This window comes from Sinocyclocheilus grahami, unplaced genomic scaffold (genome assembly GCF_001515645.1).
Source record: "Sinocyclocheilus grahami isolate Dianchi unplaced genomic scaffold, SAMN03320097.WGS_v1.1 scaffold609.1, whole genome shotgun sequence".
NCBI classification, from domain to species: Eukaryota; Metazoa; Chordata; class Actinopteri; order Cypriniformes; family Cyprinidae; genus Sinocyclocheilus; species Sinocyclocheilus grahami.
In genome coordinates, this window is record NW_015505788.1 from 128,005 (window position 1) to 151,373 (window position 23,369).

The 23,369-nt window shown below is 34.9% G+C and overlaps 1 protein-coding gene across 2 annotated transcripts in view; it reads right to left on the reverse strand.

Moving 5' to 3' along the window:
- The window catches only part of LOC107557582 (ras-specific guanine nucleotide-releasing factor RalGPS1-like), a 149,793-nt gene that overhangs the window by 90,355 nt on the left and 36,069 nt on the right, over positions 1–23,369 (reverse strand). For both annotated transcript variants that reach the window (XM_016241057.1, XM_016241058.1), the window contains 3 exons: positions 21,880–21,963; positions 9,510–9,599; positions 4,334–4,426 (listed from right to left, as the gene is read on the reverse strand). In XM_016241057.1, the coding sequence (XP_016096543.1) occupies positions 4,334–4,426; positions 9,510–9,599; positions 21,880–21,963 (267 nt within the window). The remainder of the gene's footprint in view (positions 1–4,333; positions 4,427–9,509; positions 9,600–21,879; positions 21,964–23,369) is intronic.

The window sequence follows — 23,369 nt, forward strand, 5'->3', positions numbered from 1 at the left end:
TTGAATTAAACGTGAAATTCTGAAGCTTTTTTTGTGTGTGTGCACCGGAGTAATGGCTGCTGAAAATTCAGCCTGGCATCACAGGAATAAATTAGATTTTAAAATATATTTAAATACAAAGCAATTATTTTGAACTGTAATACTATAATCATATTTCACAATATTACAGTTTTTACTGTATTTTTAATAAAATAAATGATCATTTAAAAATCTCACGGACCCAAGCTTTTGAATGGTGGTGTATAAACATCCTTTCTGTTCATAAACCCAAACCTTTTTAAAGCGTTTTAAACTATTTTTCTAAATTTTATCAAGCTAATTTGAAAAACTTTGCTTTTGTAGTTAAAAGACTGAATTTTTTTTAAAATTTGATTTGAATTTAAATTGACTTGAACTGCACTTCCTTAATTTTGAATTCTGCTTCCTGTTTGCTAGCTCAAATTCAAATTGCAAAATCAGAAACTGAATTGGAATTTAAAATGCATTCTAAATTCAGTTCTGAATGGTGCACAAACGCACTTAAAGAGGTGTTCAGTTCAATTCGGACGCTGCTTTTGAAGGCAAGGCCAGTCAACAGGTTTTGAAACACAACCACTGAGCGTTGACCAAAATCAAGTACTTCAAAGGTTCATCTGCTGTTTTAATGATGAACACATCCTAAGAGCATCAATTCTCTCCAAATTTCAAACATCTGTTAATTGTTAGGGGAAGTGGTCATCTGGCCTCAGACATGAAGTATAAGAGGATCCAATGGCAAGTGCCAAAAAACACACACCCAGACGGTCAGTCCCCAACCTCTAAACCTCCTGTATGCTTCCAGACTCAAACATGTCATTTCTTGACTTCTACTAGAAACAGTGGCAAAAAAAAACGAAAATAAAATTCATGAAATAAAGCATTTTCAGTGTTTTCTGGTTCTATGCTGGAGTGAAAAGTTCAAGTGTGAAGGTCGGCTGTTGTCATGATCATCCCGATCGATAGTGGCAGAAAGAACAGACATTAATCACTAAACTGGTCATTATCAAGCGGTCAAACTTCCAAAACGGAGACTCATCAAGCACAAAAAGTGAGAAATAAACTGGTCTTGGCAAGTTTTTACTGACCTGCTGGCCCGACTTTTTGGAAACTGTAACATAATGCATGACTTCATATTCAATACATGGGTCAAAGACATAAGGGGGGTTTTCAAGCATTTTTTTTTTTCAACAAAAAAAATAATTATATCACACAGTTTACCATGATTTACCCAGACAAAAACTCCCATTAAAGCAGCACTATGTAACTTTTTCTGTGTTCAAAATTTGCTAAATGTATATAATGAGCGAGTACATCATGAATTCATCTTCCAAACCGCATTTTTGTCTTATTCCGAATCACTACGGTACACTTATAATAATAAGTACTTATATTTGGATTATTGTAGCCTGGTCGGGTCGTCACCGCTGTGGAGGAACACATACCTGCGTGAATCGCCAGAGATATAAACTTACAGTAGTTTACAAGTAGCTCCGGTTGGAATGTTCTTCCGCGGGATGTGTGCAGTGCTGTTTATTAACCGCTAGAGCACCAAAAGTTACATAGTGCTGCTTTAAAATGTCATTCAGTGTAACAATAGTTCATTCACCAAAGATCTTGTCAGCCATATTTAGAACCAGAATCATTAGATTCATTAAAAGCCCCAAAAACTAATTAACTGTCATTTTCAACCTTTACCAATCTTTGTCATTATCCTTCAAAATAAGATTTTAGTTATTTAAAATATAATTACATTTAGTATGATCACTTTTATTTTATATATTTTAATAAGTACAGGTCAGATGTTGTTTTATTTTTACATAAATATATCTGTTATGCTGAATAAAGATGGAACATTATTTCACCCATATTTTGACATTTTATTTTCACAAACGTTATTTGAAACATTTAATTAGACACTTTACTTGCATTTAATGTGCTTTCTATGTATATAAAATCACTTTCTGTAAATTTCATTTGATGCGAACACCAAAATGGGTTGTCTTGTCTTTGACCCGCATACATGATTTAATGCAATACTGTATAAGAATGGCAGTCTGATGCAATCCTCCCTGTTATGTTTTAATCTGATGCAAGCGAATAAAAATCCAAGAAACACAAATCTTGCGAAACAAAAACACATTTAAGGAAATGTTGCAAAATACAGTGAAACTGTCTAAGTTCATCCTTCTTTGGTGTGGATGACATTATATTGTACATTAAATGAGCTTTTATAAGAGACTGACCAAATTTATGCAGTTGTTTTTCACTATCGTTCAAAAGTAGGGTCAGTAATATATATATTTTTAAATAAATTAATACTTTTATTCCGCAAGAATCCATTAAATTGATCAAACGTGACAGTAAAGGCATTTACAAATGTTGCAAAAGATTTCTATTTCAAAAGAATTCTGTTCTTTTAATTTTTCCCCCCACAAACACATGAGGCAGCACAACCGTTTTCAACACTGATAATAATCAGAAATGTTTCAGCATATTAGAATGATTTCTGAAGGATCATGTGACACTGAAGCAATTCAGCTTTGCATCACAAGAATAAAATACATTTTAAAATATTTTAAAGAAGAAAACAGTTATTTTAAATTGTAATAATATTTCACAATATTACTGATTTTATTGTATTTTTTTTTACCAAATAAATACAACTTTAGTGAGCATTAGAGATTTTTCAAAAACATTTAAAAAAAAAATCTTTCCAACCCATAACTACATGAAATGTAATTTATTTCAAATAGAGGCTACTTTAAAATGAGCGGGTTTTTTTTCTTTCGGTTTTCATCACAGTTTCTTTGATTTCATTTAAAATTTTCATTTGGGATCATCACTAGTTATGACTAATGTTTTCTGCAATCTACACTTATTGAAAACCATACAGTAGACAGTAGAATGAGAGAAGTGTTATGTTTGGATTCCATGCTTCTTTCCACAAAGTTAGATTTTAAAGACTAACTTTCCATTTTAAACGACAGACGCTTGTGTTAAAAACCATCAGTTTCAAAGTGAGCAGGGAAAAATAATTACAGGAAAGTGCGGAAAATGTAATTATTGTGATGTATGAGCAACACATATGTATAATTCAGACATTATGATTAAGCGGCTAAAGGGTTGAGGTCTGTGATGAGTCTGGCTTTATTTCGCTACACTGTGGGGACAAAACCATTCCCAGAAGTGAGCCCAATCTGACCAAATCATTTCTTGAGGACAGTCTCTGATTCATTGAATAAAGTAAATTAAAGAACACTGTTCCTTAGGGCCTTTTCACACTGAACGATCACACTCGGCGAGAATGTCCTGCACGATGACGCTTTTGAATCGAAACAATAGATCCCTATGAGCCTATTCACACCAGTCAGAGCGCGCTTACTCTAGATCGGTCAATCATGTGATCATATCTCCTGCCCTGCCATATATTCAAAAAAATTGAGAGAAACATTTTTCTACACATGAAATATGAACCTGGACCACAAAACCAGCCATAAGGGTCAATTTTTCGAAATTGAGATTTATACTTCTGAAAGCTGAATAAATAAGCTTTCCATTGATGTATGGTTTGTTAGGATCGGACAATACTTGGTCGAGATACAACTATTTGAAAATCTGGAATCTGAAGGTGAAAAAAATCAAAATACTGAGAAAATCGCCTTTAAAGTTGTCCAAATGAAATTCTGAGCAATGCATATGACTAATCAAAAATTTACAAAATATCTTCATGGAACATGATCTTTAATTAATATCCTAATAATTTTTGGCATAAAAGAAAAATCAATAATTTTGACCCATACAATGTATTTTTGGCTATTGCTACAGATATACCCCCAGTGACTTAAGATTTTTGTGCTCCAGGGTCACAAATATGAATGCAAATAGACATATGATTATGACGATATCTTTTCTGTATGTGTTTTTTATGCAGCTCATGGTATTTTTATAACAATAAAGGATGTTTATGACAAATGATAAGTGGGTGTAGTGTTCAATCCATTATAAAACATACAAAGAGTGCATGTCTGCCTATTATAGAATCAAACTCCACTTCAGATCACAATCGGAAGTTATTACAAGCAGTCGATGAAGGTTTAAAGTGGGTTTTTGTGCAAAAACATTAAGCGGACGATGTTAAAGCTGCATGAATACATACATGAGAAGAAATGCATTTTTGGTCGGCATGCAGGCGTGAATTCGCAGAAGGCGATCAATCACTTCGTGCTCAGTGTGAAACGGCCTTTAGGGTGCAGGTTTGGGTTTTGTCATTCAGACAGCTTGGCAAATGTGTGTAAATGTTGAGTGTGTTTCTTACCGCCCAGGTCTTGCTCAATCTAAAGATGGGAGCGCTTTGCAATGTAGACACCACCGACACCATAGAATGAAGGTTATTCAGCTCTAGAAGTTTCTGCAGACATAGAAAACAAGTGATGATTTGCTATACAGTTCAGAAAACTCAATGCACAAACCACAAAAGGGTGTTTTTAAAGCACAAGAGAGAGTAAACACTGCAAAACATTATGATTTCATCTGGTTTTCCAGAACAAATATCTAAACATTCTTAAATCATCATAAATCACTTACTTTTACATTTACTTCACAGGTAAAAGTACTTAACTCTTGTGCTGTGCTGAAAATCCTTTACCTAATTGTGACCCTGGACCACAAAATCAGTCATAAGGGTACATTTTTTCGAAATTGAGCTGAATAAATAAGCTTTCCATTGATGTATTGTTTGTTAGGATAGTACAATATTTGGCCGAGATACAACTATTTGAAAATCTGGAATCTGAGGGTGCAAAAAAGATCTAAATATTGAGGAAAATCATCTTTAAAGTTGTCCAAATGAAGTCCTTAGCAATGCATATTACTAATCAAAAATTAAGTTTTGACATGTTTATGGTAGGATATTAACAAAATATCTTCATGGAACATGATCTTTACTTAATATTCTAATTATTTTTGGCATAAAAGAAAAATCGATCATTCTAACCCATACAATGTTTATTTGGCTATTGCTACAAATATCCCCCAGTGACTTAACACTGCTTTTGTGCTGCAGGTTCACAATTTAGTTTTGCTGGTTTAAAAATCATTAAAAATTGCTTGTAAATCTCTCATTACACTATATTACCACCAAATCATGGTTTTAATATTTTGTCAGTTAGTTTTTGAGTGAAAAAAGCATTATTTCTGGATCATTTTGGCAAAAACTGAGGTGCATGAGCTCAGATCAACGAGGCCTACGATCAATCAGTTTAAAAAACAAATACAAAACCTGTGCTAAGTGAAAGAAAACAAGCTGACAAAAAAGATTGAATCCAATATTTGATTATATCATAGCATAACAAGAATTTTAAAAGCAATTTTTTTGTAGGCCGGTCATTTTTGACCAGGAAGACCTCAAGTGTAACATGGTGGCGAAACAAATCCCTAACAAGTACAAAAATTATAAACAATTTGGGGAAGTTGTTGTACCCTGTGTGAGCAAAGCATTACTACAAAACATTAGCTTTGGGGGAAAAAAATAAAATATGGAAATGACTTGAACATGAGGGTTAAGATATTTCAAAAAGACAAAAATGAAGTGAGTTGTGCTTAAAACAAGGGGGGGGGGGGGGAAAATCTGCCAATGGGGGCAGAAAAAAGAAAAAAACTTGATTTAAATCTAAGTGCGTTTATGCTTGAAACAAGAAATTGGGGTCTGAAAAATAAACTTAATTCAAAGGGAAAACAAGTTAATATTTTGACCCCAAAGACAGACATTTTTTCTTGTTTTACGCAAAAACTCACTTTATTTTGAAAATTTGCTTGCTGAAAATTCTATTAAAATTAAGAGTAAAAATAAAAAAAAAAATCTTACTCCATCGACAGACATTTTTTATCCTTTTAAATGCAGTTACTTTTTATAACTGTGATACTGCTGTGAAACATTCTGTATTGTATAACCCGCTATAGAAACAAAGGTGACTCGACTTGACCCGTTATGTCATTTTGTTTCTCAAGTAATAGTATCTTGACTTTAGATTAAATTTATATGGCAATTGCTCCCATTTTACTGGTTGCATTTTATCATGTTTTGCTATTAAACATGAAAAGTTCTCACTTCAGAAATGGTTGGGTTGCAATTTGTGAAAACACAGAAAATGCACTTCTAATGAAGCAGACATGTGCTACTGTCTGTTTGTTAGGTTAGATGATGTCACAGCTACCGCCCACACTCAAAACTCCCTTTACTGCTCTCTGATTGGACGCCGTCCACTAAAAGACAGTGACCTTCACTAAGATACAGACCTGCTTTCATCATTACTCCCACAATGAAGACCCAACAAACTCTAGATGGAAAACTGCTTTGGGCTCACTTCAGCAAATTTGGCACGCCTGGATCCACTCCATGACACATGATGACTACAACCTGAGGGTTTTTTTTTTTAGCTTTTGTTCTGCCAGCAAGTGTTCCTCTGAGATTTAGTCATGAGCTTTCTGAAGGATGATATTCCAGCCGCTTCACTGACGTGGCTTGTTTTGATGAGTTTACTGAGATGAAGACAGTACAGCGAAGGGCTCTTCAACTGCTGTCTTTATCCAGATGAAGGGTGGGTAAACATTTGACAGAGTAATTATCAAGTTTAAGATGAAAAACAAAACCAAACTCTTCATACTGTGTGTTCAATTGCATTAAAAGTGAAGTGTGCAATTGCTGTGCCACGAGCGTATTTCCAAAAATAATAACAAAGATTTAGTATCAGCATATTAAACTGTGACAAAGGAAAGCACTTTGAGAAAATTGCAATTGTCACTTTTTTTAAAGGAATAGTTCACCCAACAATGACAAATTGCTGAAAATGTACTCATCTTCATGCCATCCAAAATGGGTTTATTTCTTCATCAGAACAGATTTGGAGAAATGTAGCATTGCATCACTTGCTCAACAATGGATGCTCTGCAGTGAATGGGTGCCGTCAGAATGAGAGTCCAAACAGCTGATAAAAACATCACAATAATCCACAAGTAATCCACTCCAGTCCAGTCCATCAGTTAATGTCTTGAGAAGTGAAAAGCTGCATGCTTGTAAGAAATAAAGCCATCATTAAGATGTTTTAACTTTAAACCGTCGCTTCAGGCCAAAATACGAGTCCATAACCATAAATTCCTCCAGTGAAAAAGTCCATCTCCTGTTGTCTCTCACATCAAAATCCACCCACATATTTGTTTAGAGCTGTTTTGGGCTGTTTTTGCTTGTAAACGGTGCTTGATCTGTGCAGACTTCTCTCCTGATTCAGCCCAGATGATCTTTTCACTGGAGGAAGCATTATTATGGATAGAGGACTTATATTTTAGCCAGAAGCAATGTTTTAAAATTAAAAAGGTCTTAATGATGGATATGTTTCTTACAAACACGCAGCTTTTCATTTCTCAAGATGGAGGACTGCAGTGGTGTGGATTACTTGTGGATTACTGTGATGTTTTTATCAGCTGTTTGGACTCTCATTCTGACGGCACCCATTCACTGCAGAGCATCCATTGCTGAGCAAGTGATGTAACGCTACATTTCTCCAAATCTGTTCTGATGAAGAAACAAATGCATCATTATCTTGGAATGCCCGAGGGCGAGTATATTCAGCACATTTTCATTTTTGGGTGAACTATTTCTTTAAACTGTGGTAGAAGAAAGTACAATAACCTTAAATACAAATATATACCAGCATTTAGTGCAACTGTTGCAATGTTTAAATCAGCAAAATGAGAAATAATATGTCAAAGTACACCTAAATAGTGCCGGGTCATGTTTGAGGAACTATGGCCAGAAAGAGAAAGAGTAAGAAAATGAACTATGGACTGATAATTTTATACTGAGCACTGCTGCGTATTGCAAAGAAAGTGCAATGATCTAAATCAATAAGAGAAGCATATAAAAATGACTACTGCTAATACAGCAACCCTAATGGAGCATTTCTATAGTGTGACTAAAGGTTTCCAAACCATATAGTTGCTAATATGAAAAATTAATAGCAAAACATATGGAAAAAAAGTGTATTTATTAAAATCACATTCTATATTTTGCGAATTTCAGCTCTGGCTTGACTTCATTAAGCTCTTTGTGTAAGGTAATGGAAATTTGAAGGAAAACCGATGCATGCTTATATAATAAAACTAAATAATAATGCTTTGTTGGTCATTTAGTGTGCCATTTGACCTCATTTCAAAGCAGGAACATACTGTATGAAAATCCCTCTGTAGTGCACACTAATGAGGTGAACCGTCAAAGTTGGACAGACAGTAGGGGTGCAACGGTTCTCGGTAAAAAATCGAACCGTTCCGTTCTCCACACACGGTTCGGCATGCACTAGGACCGCGGTTCAACTTAAATCTGACAATGCATCTGTAATATGGTTTGTTAGATATCGGCTAATGCATGTTTCTGTTGATGGATACAAATTTTGCCTTCCCAATACATTACAACAAGAGCGATAAGAGAGAAAAAAACCAATACGTGGACAACCCAGTCACTCTTTAATCAATGCAAGTGTTTTATGCTGGAATAACTGTCATTTATGCCGTCATCACGTGTTGATAACGCAGGTGAGACCTGAACAGCACAAGTCGCTATCTGCGTTTAAACTAAACTCATTTAAGCCTTGCCAGTTTAAATATTAAAGAGCCAGAAGACGTGAACTGGTGCGTGCAGTGAGAAGATCTGTGTGGTCGCTCATCCGAAGCGCGTGAACCCACATCTCAGAACGCGTGCAAATATTAAGCTCTCTGTGAAGTATTGTGTTTGAATGGACAAATTGTGCATTCAGTGCGTTCTCTTAAAGTGACAGCACTTTCTTAATATTAATCAAACAGCAACAACACGGAAATCTCTCACTGCTCTTGATTGAATAACTTTTGTAACTTTTTAATAAGGATTAATCTTGAATTTATTCAGTCTAATATGCAATGTTCTTTTACATTTGATTACTTTATTCAATTTCTGTCTCTAAAAACTAATGTTAGACCTACCTAAACAATCTGAAAAGCACTGTTTATTTTATTTGTATCTTTGCTCTATTGTATTTATTTGTGATGTTGCTTGTAGTTAGATTATTTGTTCTTATTTTCTTTATTTTTATTTGACAATATAGTTTTTTCCTAAACATAGCACACACCGAACCGTACCGAAACGGTGACTCTAAAACCGTGATACAAACCGAACCGTGAGTAAGTTAAACCGTTGCACCCCTAATAGACAGTATCTTAAGACATCATAGACTGTTCCAAAAATGCTGTCTGCAAAGATACCTAGTTGCGGCCAAATTCTAAAGCAGCACTGCATGATGGGAAATCATCACACTTCATCATACTGTATGTATGATGATGTGTGATGATTTCCCATCATGAATGATGCATTTGCAATAGGCAGATTAGTGATCTTTCTTAATAGTTGTACTGTTTTTGTATTGATACAATAAGAATATGATTTTGTAAACTGCTGTTCATTAATGTACCTTTGCGATCTTGATGAAGTGGCTCAGGATCTCGGCACGGATCTTCAGGGTTTGAGCGGTCAGGATTTCCCGTACCAACCAGAAGCTCACCTGAAGAGATAAGAGAAATGTTTATGTACAAAAACAAAAACAAAAAAAGACTCATTTTTAGTAAACATGCCTAAAAACAATGAGCATGTCATACATTTGTGGTGCTGGATTGCACAAAGGCTACCACTGTGACGCTAACATGCATTCATTTGCATGACTTTGGTTTTAGCACGTTTTCAGGGTGTTTTGGACAGTATATGCACGTTGTGATGGAAGGGTGATCTTCCCAAATAATTAGCAAATAAATTGAAATTTGAAGGGATACTTAAAACAATCTGAATGATTTGAGGGAAATAAATAAATACATTTATAAATAAATAAATAAATATATAGTTTATAAATAATTTATATATTCATAAATAATAATTAAACAAAAGAATGGTCAAAACCAAAATTTGAAAACCAGACTCAAAAAGAATGAGAGAGAAAAGCAGAGGTCACGCCACAGGACAGCAATAAGTCAACTTTTCATCTGCGGTTTAACCTCATGGCTCAACTATAGATCTTGTGGAAAACCCATTTCTGATAGACAAAAACAAAAATGCTGGAAATAACTGAGATGGAGGAAAAGTGTTGTTATGTAATGAGTGAAAAATGAGACACTCCGCTCGGATTATAATTGTACGGCAAACACAGAACGCTGGGCGCACAGACTTCGCTTGGCAGAGACTCCAACGCAAGCAGATGCCAAATAAAAGAAAAAGAAAATAGCAAAATTAGAAAGCTGGTGAAGCCTGAGTGATTCTGACCGTAGTAAATAGTTTAAGATTTCGGCCTCAGGGAACCGTTACAACATAACGGGAATCAGGTAACAAACCTCAACGATTTCCTCAAAAGCGGCCTCGATTATATTTCACGCAAGGGGAATCAAACTCCAGAAACTATTTAATGTCTGACAAATAATTAGAAAAAAATTGGCACTCTTGAACAAAGCAGGAACGTGAGTCATTGCAGGTGTAAAAAATATTGCAAGTTGTAAATGAAACAAATATTATTGGAAATTAAAGAAAATACTATTTGAGTCTTTCTACTTAAAATGTTCTTGTTTAATTCAATGCATTACGTATTTATTTGTGAAATCTACTAGCAATTTCTGAGTGAAAACTGTTATTGTGTACTGACTGCAACAGAATTGGGATCTCCTTAGACACAATTTAAAAAATAAAATAATAACAATCCAAGATTAGGACATCAGAGATTAAGTCTTAAAGCCCACCTTTGAAGTCCAAAATCCTAAAGTGTACAAAATGGGGTTAAAAAAAATAAAAAAAATCTTTGCTGGTTTATCAGAGGCTTAAAACAGTCAATTTGTCCACAACCAACAAATGGCCGCAGAACTCTCCGAGGAACAGTAAATATATCTGTAAACTAAGAATATATGGACTGAACCGTCCAAGCAAAAGATGTCTTTTCCATCGACCCTCAGGAAGTCAAAGCTTCCACAACATGATGGAGAAAAAGGCCACCGTAAATTTGGCCCATGACTTTCATCCTTAAAAGAAGACATTAAACTGATCGAGTACACAAAGCTTCAGAATTAACATCTACGAATATACAAGCCCTGTTTCTTAAATCCTAGTGAGCTGCCTTGCTGTCTACTGCCTACATGTGACGTGTACACAAAACACGCATCTGAGGGGCCGCGAACCCAGGTTTTACTAGACTTCTTTACTCATTAAATGGGAATGTTGTTTGAAGCCAACGCTGTCTGACAATGAAAAGAAATTGATTAAAGATGGGTTTAAATTACTTAAATATTTGTGACTACAGGGTCATTCTGTGTCAAATCAAAACAAATTGCAGAGACTTCTGAAGGAAGACCAACATAAATAGAAATGAAAGACAAATATTAAATGTCATGGATGTATTTACTGTGGGACTTGTGATTGTTATGTTGTTTTTACACAGAGATTGGCTTGTCTACTAGTAAAATCTATTGACTTTAGCAATCTTTGTTGCATTATATGCCAATGGTGGCAGCTCAAAAATAGGGAAAAAAGCACTTTGTGTGTGTGTGTGAGCTTCTTTTCCCCCAAAGTTGGCATGCCTGTAATTCAAGTATCCTTTTGGATTTTGGTTCTTAACAAACTTTTCTTTCGCCATCTCAAATTTTAAGACCCTATATGGTTTAATCCCAGAGATATTTGGATCTCAATGTGGCTTTATTAGTAAATTATTAAACGTGATTGTTATGTTGTTTTTACACAGAGACTGGCTTGTCTACTAGTAAAATCTATTGATTTTAGCAATCTTTGTTGCATTATATGCCAATGGTGGCAGCTCAAAAATAGGGAAAAAAGCACTTTGTGTGTGTGTGTGTGTGTGTGTGAGCTTCTTTTCCCCCAAAGTTGGCATGCCTGTAATTCAAGGATCCTTTTGGATTTTGGTTCTTAACAAACTTTTCTTTCGCCATCTCAAATTTTAAGACCCTATATGGTTTAATCCCAGAGATATTTGGATCTCAATGTGGCTTTATTAGTAAATTATTAAACTGTACACAAATATTTGTAGTGGAACTGAGTGACTCTGGGTCATTCTGTGTCAAATCAATCAAAGTTCAGAAACTTCCTGGCTAAAATTTTTTTATTTTGTTAATGTTTATTCTGAAGAAAGAAAAATATAAATAGTGACAAAAGCCAAAATATTAAATGTCAAGGATGCATAATCCACTATTTTGTAGAAGGGGGTCAAAATGACAATATTCACCTTTGATTTGGACCCAAAATACAGATGGGTAAAAAGGACTTTAGAAAGATGGCAGCATCATGATGTTATTTTTACACAGAGATTGGTAGTTCTATTAGTAAAATCTGTTGACTTTAGCAATCTTTATTGCATTATACGCTAATGGGGACAGTTCAAAAGTACGAAAAAAGCATTTTTGGTGTGTTTTTTCTCCTCCCCGACGTTGTCATGCCTGTAATTCAAGAAGTATTAAATATAACTTTTTTTAAATATATTTTGGATTTTGGTTCTTAACAAACTTTTCTTTTAGTATCTCAATTTTTAAGACCCTGTATGGTTCAATTCAGACAAAAATGTAGTGTCAGCCAGAAAAAAAGCTTTCATTGGCTTATTCAATGTCATCCCCTCATTAATGAATCATTTTAAAAACAATAAAATTGCATTTGTTACCCTGAGGAAAAATTTCAAACTACTCCTCCTTCATTTCATAAATGATAACAGACACTTTGGTGCCATCTTTATGAAGATAAACATGCAACGCTTGAGTCATAGTCATTGAGTTATGATCTAAAGAAAATGAGCTTCAAAGATGCTGGCCAAAATGTCAAGTTTTGCAGCAATTGTAGGGAATGGGACAAGCGTATCATAGCGCGGCAGCTGTGTTAGGTTAAAATATATGAACGCCGCTTTGCTAGATAAGTCATGTGCAATGATGACATAGCTTATAGCTCATTATCAAATCATTTACACATTATAAGAGCTCTGGTTGGTATAGAAACCTGTGGAGAAACGGGGCACAGCGCTTACATTTCTTGGCCCGGAGATGATGGTTCTTTTTCCAAAGTGGTTGTAAAGTGGGTTTTACCAAAGCGTAGAGCTGTGACCCCCTTCATGAAAGAGGGTGAGCTCATCTGGTTCATTCCTACCCATAATGCCTTCAAAACGGCTCTGAAAGCTTCCCCTCATTAATGAATCATTTTAAAAACAATAAAATTGCATTTGTTACCCTGAGGAAAAATTTCAAACTACTCCTCCTTCATTTCATAAATGATAACAGACACTTTGGTGCCATCTTTATGAAGATAAACATACAACGCTTGAGTCATAGTCATTGAGTTATGATCTAAAGAAAATGAGCTTCAAAGATGCTGGCCAAAATGTCAAGTTTTGCAGCAATTGTAGGGAATGGGACAAGCATATCATAGCGCGGCAGCTGTGTTAGGTTAAAATATATGAACGCCGCTTTGCTAGATAAGTCATGTGCAATGACATAGCTTATAGCTCATTATCAAATCATTTACACATTATAAGAGCTCTGGTTGGTATAGAAACCTGTGGAGAAACGGGGCACAGCGCTTACATTTCTTGGCCCGGAGATGATGGTTCTTTTTCCAAAGTGGTTGTAAAGTGGGTTTTACCAAAGCGTAGAGCTGTGACCCCCTTCATGAAAGAGGGTGAGCTCATCTGGTTCATTCCTACCCATAATGCCTTCAAAACGGCTCTGAAAGCTTCTGTTCCCACTCCATAAATAATGAACTGGCAAAGAGCACTACAATGTTTTGAAGGCCAAAGTTTCTGCTCAGTTGCCATGACGATGGAGCACAATGTTTCCATGTATAGTTCCTGCTCACCTGATTTCACTAAAAATACAGAGCTGATTTATTACATGGACAAACTCTACTAGATATTTAGCAGAGTTTTTGAGTAGGGCTGCATGACTTTTCTGAAATATAAATATAAAAATTACTTACAAAACAACAAAATAAACAATACTATTGTAATATTTCACCATATAATAAAAAATCTAATATTTAAGAAAAATAAATAATATAATAATTTATAAAATAAAATCATTTATTTTACATTATATAACAAAATGCAATAAAAAAAAAATCCAGGTTTGCTGTGCTAGTTTGCCGGCCTGCAAAATTTGGACAAAATTCTGTGATTATATATGAATACAGATATTATAATAATAATAATAATAATAATAATAATAATAATAGTAAATGTTCAAAAAGTAATTGTTGTTCCTACTAATAATTAAAAATATAAAAATGTCTACAAACAACATAAATATTACTATTGTTATATTTCACTGTAAAATAAAAAATCTAATATTTAAGAAAAATAATACAATAATATTACTTTTACTTATATTAGGAACTGAGCCTCTTAGATGCTGAATCATTACCTGCTTGCATGTAAATGAACACATGCTTCACTCTGAAACACAGCACATTTCTTTATTTCATTAAATACATTTTAATGATTCACATTAAGTTTTTATTTCTATTAATCATGCAGCCTTGCTTGAACACGCAAAACTCGTCACCCCGATGCCACAAATTATGCAGATTAAAGGGATAGTTCACTCAAAAATGAAAATTACCCCATGATTTACTCACCCTCAAGCCATCCTAGGTGTATATGATATTCTTCTATCAGACGAATCCAATCGGAGTTATATTAAATAATGTCCAGGCTAATCCATGCTTTATAATGGGAGTGGAAGGTAGCCCAAAATTTGAAGTCCAAAAAATTGCACCAATCCTTTATAAAAGAAGTCCACACGGCTCCGGGGGGTTAATAAAGGCCTTCTGAAGCGATGCGATGCGTTTGTGTTAGAAAATTATCCATATTTACAACTTTATAAACCTTAATCTCTAGCTTCCGCTAACTGTCGTACGCTCGTTCACGAGAGAGGTGCGTCCAGCGGATGACGTAGCACGTAAGCGTAGCATAAGCTCCGGTGAGAATATATTAGTCTTGCGAGAAACAAATTTTGTTTACAGCAAAGGAAAACCAGTGTTCTCTTGGCTTATATTGAAATCCTCCGTCATTTTTCTTTACCAATCCTTGTTTTGTACTACTAATTCGTGACCGGTGTTTTGTTTTGCTCTCTCCTCTGCGCTTCCGCGTTCGTCACTTTTGCGTTCGTCACTTTTGCGTTCGTCACTTTCGCGTTCGTCACTTCCGCGTTCGTCACTTTCGCGTTCGTCACTTCCGCGTTCGTCACTTTCGCGTTCGCCTACGTGCTACGTCATCCGCTGGACACACTTCTCTCGTGAACGAGCGTACGACAGTTAGCGGAAGCTAGAGATTAAGGTTTATAAAGTTGTAAATATGGATATTTTTCTTACGCAAACGCATCGCTTCGCTTCATAAGGCCTTTATTAACTTCTTTTATAATGGATTGGTGCAATGTTTTGGACTTCAAATTTTGGGCTACCATCCACTCCCATTATAAAGCATGGATTAGCCTGGACATTATTTAATATAACTCCGATTGTATTCGTCTGAAAGATGACCGGTGTTTTGTTTTGCTCTCTCCTCTGCGCTTCCGCGTTCGTCACTTTCGCGTTCGTCACTTCCGCGTTCGTCACTTCCGCGTTCGTCACTTTCGCATTCGCCTACGTGCTACGTCATCCGCTGGACACACTTCTCTCGTGAACGAGCGTACGACAGTTAGCGGAAGCTAGAGATTAAGGTTTATAAAGTTGTAAATATGGATATTTTTCTTACGCAAACGCATCGCTTCGCTTCATAAGGCCTTTATTAACTTCTTTTATAATGGATTGGTGCAATGTTTTGGACTTCAAATTTTGGGCTACCATCCACTCCCATTATAAAGCATGGATTAGCCTGGACATTATTTAATATAACTCCGATTGTATTCGTCTGAAAGAAGAATGTCATATACACCTAGGATGGCTTGAGGGTGAGTAAATCATGGGGTAATTTTATTTTTTGGGTGAACTATCCCTTTAATGTGTAACATTGTTAGAGGTTTGTTCAAATCACTATGTAACATGAGCTACGTAATAGTGATGCTTGACTTCACATACATATGCATATATAAATATAAGAAACATTCAACTCTCACTCTCTAAACAGTACAAAGTGAAACACACTCTTGGGTGGCCAAGAAATGTGGCTCAAAGTCGCTCCATCTTTCCGAAGGTCTGGAAGCCAGCTCATCATGTTCGGTTTAATGATTTCATAAAACCAACGACGTCGACAGCCAAGATAGAAGGAATTGTGTGTGAGACTGACTTTGAGGAAAGTTGCACACGCTAAGACCATTTCAAGCGGAAAATGTGCAGCGGGGAACTTGATGCATTTATGTAATTTCCACACACTCCTGGCTAAAAAGCTAGAACAAATCGTCTCATTAAACATGTGCCATAATTGTAAACGTGGGTCATCTACTGTCTGCTTTGCACTTTTATAGCACTGAGTTGCACACGCTAAGACCATTTCAAGCGGAAAATGTGCAGCGGGGAACTTGATGCTTTTATGTAATTTCCACACACTCCTGGCTAAAAAGCTAGAACAAATCGTCTCATTAAACATGTGCCATAATTGTAAACGTGGGTCATCTACTGTCTGCTTTGCACTTTTATAGCACTTTCACGAAATCTTGAATATGAAAAATTGGGACACACCAGTTAATCTGATTAGGTTTCGGATTTAAAGAGACAGATTTAAAATCGAATTCATTCCAGGCTGAAACTTCATAAATAAGCAGAACTGGAAGCACTACATTGAAATCACAAATTTAGTTAAGATTAATTTATGGCCAAATGTTTCTAAATTATCTTGAAACCAAACTTCCTTCTGGTTTTATAATTAATGGTTCCTTAAGCATTTTAATCCAACAGCATCACCAAGTTTGAATAACAAACAACATTTTAAAAGTCAAAATTCATTCCATGAACAAAACTGATTCACAGATCTTCCCTATGAGGTGTGCGTGTTCAGTTTTACTACTGAAGCAAAAGACTGGAGAAGTTTTTGGTTAACAAGGAATACTTCACCCAAAATTTAAAACGAGTTTGTTTCTTCATAGGAACATTTAGATAAATGCATAATTTCATCACATGGATCCTCTGCAGCAGTGTTAATTTTGACAGCATATTTTGATTTAGTTTTAGTCACAGTCTTTTGACTAAAATGCCATTTAGTTTTAGTCATATTTTAGTAATCTGAATTGTTTTTAGTTTTAGTCTACTAAATATCATAAGATTTTAGTAGACTAAATTACAGTAAATTTAGTCGGCGGCTTACAGTGCATTTATTAAGCATTTCTCAAAAATTTCCAAGCTCATTATATAGGTTTGATATTAAGGTTTTATCATGATAGACACCGATTTAACTGCTGTGACACACAAGATGCCTTTGTGTTAAAATTAAATAAAACCACTTCTCATAAAGAACAAGAACATGGTCTACTTTTTAATGAAATACCAATGGTTATATAGGCTAATTATGCATTCTTTATAGCAACTTGTTTACCATATTCTTAATTTATTCAAGCAGACATTTATTTCTATAAATACATTTAGATTCATCTTTAAGGCTACTAAAGTGTTTCAGTCAAGAGCAGTGAGTGATTTTCTGTGTTTCTTTTGTTGCTTGATTAACATCAATGACTTGGAAAATAGCAACTAAATTAGGCTGCTGTCTCTTTAAAACCGAATGCACGGATGCAATGTACTGATACACGTTCTCCCTACTGTTTACATTCACTTAAAGATGTAATCAACTGAGTTTACGTGAATACTCATCAAAACGGACAATACAACATCATTTTGTGTGTAATTCTCCGTTCATGCGACGCGAAAGAGTACTCGCACGTTGTGAGAGGCGCTTTCTGTGTGTGTTTGCTTCAGTGTCTGTGCTCAGAAAACCGGACCGAATTGAGTTCTCTCTTGCATCGTCAGATTTATCTATATGTCTGCTCTTCTCTTACTCCCACATATTGACATTTTTTGAACATTTTATGCAATGTGCAGCAAGTGTATTTTAGTTTATGTCCCGCCGGTTCATATGTACGCATAACCTCCTAACCACGCAGCAGATTAGTTCTGAATGAATCTCATCCCAAATCGTCCCTCCCTAACATTTTCGTCTCATTTTTATTCATTGACGAAAATGTCAATAGATTTACGTCATAGTTTTTGTCATTCAAAAAGAGTTTTAGTTCATTATCATCGGTGAAAAAAATTGTCGTTGACGAACATTATGATAAAAATTATTCATCAACAAAATTAACACTGCTCTGCAGTGAATGGGTGCCGTCAGAATGAGAGTACAAACAGCTGATAAAAATATCACAATAATCCACAAGTAATCCACACCACTCCAGTCCATCAATTAATGTCTTGTGAAGTCGTTGACGAACATTATGATAAAAATTATTCATCAACAAAATTAACACTGCTCTGCAGTGAATGGGTGCCGTCAGAATGAGAGTACAAACAGTTGATAAAAATATCACAATAATCCACAAGTAATCCACACCACTCCAGTCCATCAATTAATGTCTTGTGAAGCAAAAAGCTGCGTGTTTGTAAGAAACAAATCCATCATTAAGACATTTTTAACTTCAAAACTGCTTCTGGCTAAAATACAAGTCCTTTATTAGAGATCGACCGATATATCGATTTACAGGATATTTTTCCCGATATTTAAGCATTTTACAATAATCGGATATCGGTTTTGTAATATCGGATTCACCGATAAACGGTGTTTTGAGAATTGCGCGCAGGATTACCATTGCAGCGCATCTGAGGGGAAACAAGACAACAACAACGGCATGCACGGGTACTTGATTTACTGTAGTTAGTAAACTTTATTTAACATAACGGCCATTAATGCACAAATTAGATGTATTACATAAATGCCTGATATGCAGTTTATGCAGCTTGGCTCGAAGAAATAGAGATGAACTCACGGAGTCACGTAAGATAATCCATCAAGTCCTGTCCCAATAAAGACGTAACTTTGCGTCAATTAAATAATATGCAGCCATGAATGGGCGCATGTTGGAAATAAAAGTGCTGAATTTAATTCACTCTCTGTTGTCTATGCTCATCATTAGTCTCGTGAAGCCACTTTCATATTGCTGTTCACTCACCGGGTTGATGCTCAGGAAATGCTCCAGCACGGCCACAGCATGTAACTTTTAACAAGATTCACTTGTTTAAAACACCCTAAATTGTATTAACATTTACTATATAACCATTATTTCGCTAATAAACATCTAAATAGATACACCTTTATGGAAATTAATTATTTATTATCTCCACGAGCGATCGCAGTTTGAATATAGTTCTGTGTAAATGCATAGATAAACTGTGCTGTCAGCAGGCATTTCATAATCTAGAACGACAAAACCATTATTAGTAATTCTGATATAACATGCCAGTTGAGAAATGCAATAAAATACGATGTTTTGTTTGTTATATTTCAATATTCCAGAGAATATTATTCAGTGAATTAACATTATCCAGTGAATTATTCTTTGATATGAAGTTGATATGACGCCTTTCCTTTATTTATTTTCTCCATTTGAAAACATTAGACCTTCTACATTTATTTTGCTTATTGTTAATATTAGTGTTGCTGCTGATGCTTTAAATACATTTTTTTTTTATTGTTGTAATGTGAAGATTAAATTAAACATGAAAGACTGCTAATTTTTTTAACACTTTTTTTAAGATGACCCAGTCAGTCATTTAATTACTTTATAACAGTAAATAAATATCGGTTCTGCATATCGGTTATCGGGCACATAAACATGCAAATAATTGGTATCGGTTATAAAATATCAATATCGGTCGATCACTATCCTTTATCCATAATAATGCTCCTATTCTGACGGCACCCATTCACTGCAGAGGATCCACTGGTGAGCAAGTGATGAAATGCTGCATTTCTATTCTGACAGCACCCATTCACTGCAGAGGATCCACTGGTGAGCAAGTGATGAAATGCTGCATTTCTCTTAAATGTGTTCCGATGAAAATGTAAACTCATCTAAATCTTGAGGGTGAGGACATGTTTAGCAAATTTTCATTTTTTGGGATGAACTATTCCTATAAGTGCAAAAACGACTTGGACAGTCGTGTTAATAATTTCTCACATGTATCTTTATAAGAACGTGATTTTCGCTGTTAGTCGGGGTGGTAAATGATTAGTTGGAGTGATAATTTGTTAAAACAGCATGTGCCCAATGTCAACAACATACGAGATGTCAAGATGAAAGTTGTCTAAATGTAACAGCACAGCAACGATTGGCCAACCACACATCTCTATTTTTCCTTAAACTGGAGAAAAGAGGTAGAAAAGGTCGAGCTTGAAGAGGAAAGGATGGTTGCCCATGTGAGAGCTGTTAACAGTATTTCCAGCACATATTAAGTCCTAAATCTGTGAGCCATCAGGTTGATAATGGTTTTGTGGCACAGTTCGCAGTCTGCTGGCACTATATCAGTTACAGCCCAGGCAAAAATACACTTTATATCCACTTCATACACTTCACATCTGGAAAATGAAATGAATATATAAATGAATAAGTGCAGCATTTCACTGGGATGACAACTAGGGACGAACAATACCTCCATCAGATCAGTAACATTCAATATCAGTGTTTATTAAATTGTCTGTTTCAGTCTGATACTGGGTCATGATTACGAGCTGATGTAATTGTTTTAAATGATTTGCTTTACTAACTTAAGATTACTACACAGTTATATATCTATACAACTACACATTTTGATTTGATTCTTGATTTCTTTTGAAGCATATGCAATATAATATAATAAATCATATTATATTCTATAATATAATGTTCTATTTTTTGTGCACCAATAGTGACAATAATGGAATAAATAAATTAATTAATAATTCCAGAACGTAATGCAACAGAAATACAAATAATAAAATAAAAATGAATACATTTTCAATAAAAAAAAATTAATTAAAAATTTAAAAAATTAACAAAAAATAAAAAACAAAACAAAACACAAAACAAAACAAAACAAAACAAAACAAAACAAAACAAAACAAAACAAAACAAAACAAAACAAAACAAAACAAAACAAAACAAAACAAAACAAAACAAAACAAAACAAAACAAAACAAAACAAAACAAAACAAAACAAAACAAAACAAAACAAAACAAAACAAAACAAAACAAAACAAAACAAAACAAAACAAAACAAAACAAAACAAAACAAAACAAAACAAAACAAAACAATTTCTTTTGAAGCATATGCAATATAATATAATAAATCATATTATATTCTATAATATAATGTTCTATTTTTTGTGCACCAATAGTGACAATAATGGAATAAATAAATTAATTAATTAATAATTCCAGAACGTAATGCAACAGAAATACAAATAATAAAATAAAAATGAATACATTTTCAATAAAAAAAATTTTTAATTAAAAATTAAAAAAATTAACAAAAAATAAAAAACAAAACAAAACAAAACAAAACAAAACAAAACAAAACAAAAAAAAATATTTTATAAAGAGTTTGGAAGTTGTGAACAATTTTTCAGAAAGTCTATGTGATAACTGATATCCCAGAAAACACAGAACTTACAACAGGCACAAACACACCTACACGGTCTCATTCCATTTCCTCTGAACCATCATTAAGTAGAGGGGGTCAATTTGGCCTATATTCTGTAATCGCATTTGCCCATCAGACCCTATACAGAGAGAGACAGTTACCCAACCACAGAAAACAAAACAAAACAAAACAAAATAAACAAAACCAATCATCATCCATCTTACCTGGTTGAACCTCCGTGTGAAGGCAACAACATTAGGAGCCAAAACGTGTTTCTCCTTTTTGTTCCAGCCACAGCTAGCAAGCTCCTACAACACAACAGACACAAACAATCATAATTAAGACAGCAAATATAGTCAAATTGGAAATAATAACATTGTTAAGATTTGAACATTTTAAACCTCCTGTGGTTTAAAAGTGCTTTTTTAAATGACTGAGGGCAATAGGAAGCACTAGCATACAGTGCCTTTGACTGACAGCAGGCCTTTAAGTGGAAGCAGAATTATTACACTGTGGAGCCCTGGTATTTAAACCGAACCCTGTTTAAGTGATGATTTCATGTTCTTTCAGCTTTGTGTAAGATCTCAAGTTTCTTCTGTCAATCAATAATTATGAAGATTGTCCGGATAATTTTTTCACCCCCCCTCCCCAGTGAACAGGACGTGACAAACTTTCTGTGAGTTTACTTCATTTGCAGCTTACCCGTTAGTTCAGCTAAACTAATGTGTTCGTAATCATCCTCTATTTATATACTGTCACAAATGATTACTGACGCTGCAAAAGCACAGACCAAAAAAGACAATTAGACAGAGAACGATGATCTGCCCCTTTCCAGATGTCTCTCACAGGTCCTATAGTCTTTATTCGGGGTCGAAGCACATTGTTACGTATCCGGTCCATGAACTTCCGTCTGCTAGCCATCAGGTCACCCTTTCCACTTCATTGACTCTCGCACTACACTGTTGCATATCACCCCGGACTACATATCCCATCATTCATTACACTGATTGCACACAGCACTGATGGCACACAGCTGTATCCTATCACTCACTCACTATTTAACACTCTATCTCACTCCCTTCAACGGCCGAGTATTGTATGCGCTTATCGCCAGCAGTGATAGCTACTCTACAGAGCCCTCGTTAGCTTCCTAGCCTAGCCTTGTCTGATTTCTCGGGTTTTCCTGGATTCATCTCTTTAGTCTCGCCCTTTTGAGTCTGTTTGCCGCTCGTTGACCTTCACTAGCCCTAGGATTATTCTTGTGTCTTGCCCGCCATATACCTGTTTGCCATTGTTCGACCCTGCCTGTGTTTCTGATCTCTCTGCTTTAAATATAGCTTGCACATGGATCCACACGTCTCACGTCTCGTCAGTCCCATAACACACATGCTAATTGTCACTTATTTTTGCGACTCCGTTTAAAAAAATTGCATGCATTAGGTACACAACAATATTTGCTAAGACTGCATGTCCATCCCTCACAGTTATAAAATTTAATATGGTGTCTACCCTGACTAAAGAAAAATAGATAGATAGATAGATAGATATAAAATGTAATGTCACAATTATAAAATTTAATATGGTGTCTAACCTGACTAAAGAAAAAAAAGGATAAATAAATAAATAAAAATTATTAAGGAAATAAGCAAGGAAATAAACAAACAAACAAATAAGAAAAGTAGTAAATAAAAAGAAAAGCAAATGAGAAAATAAG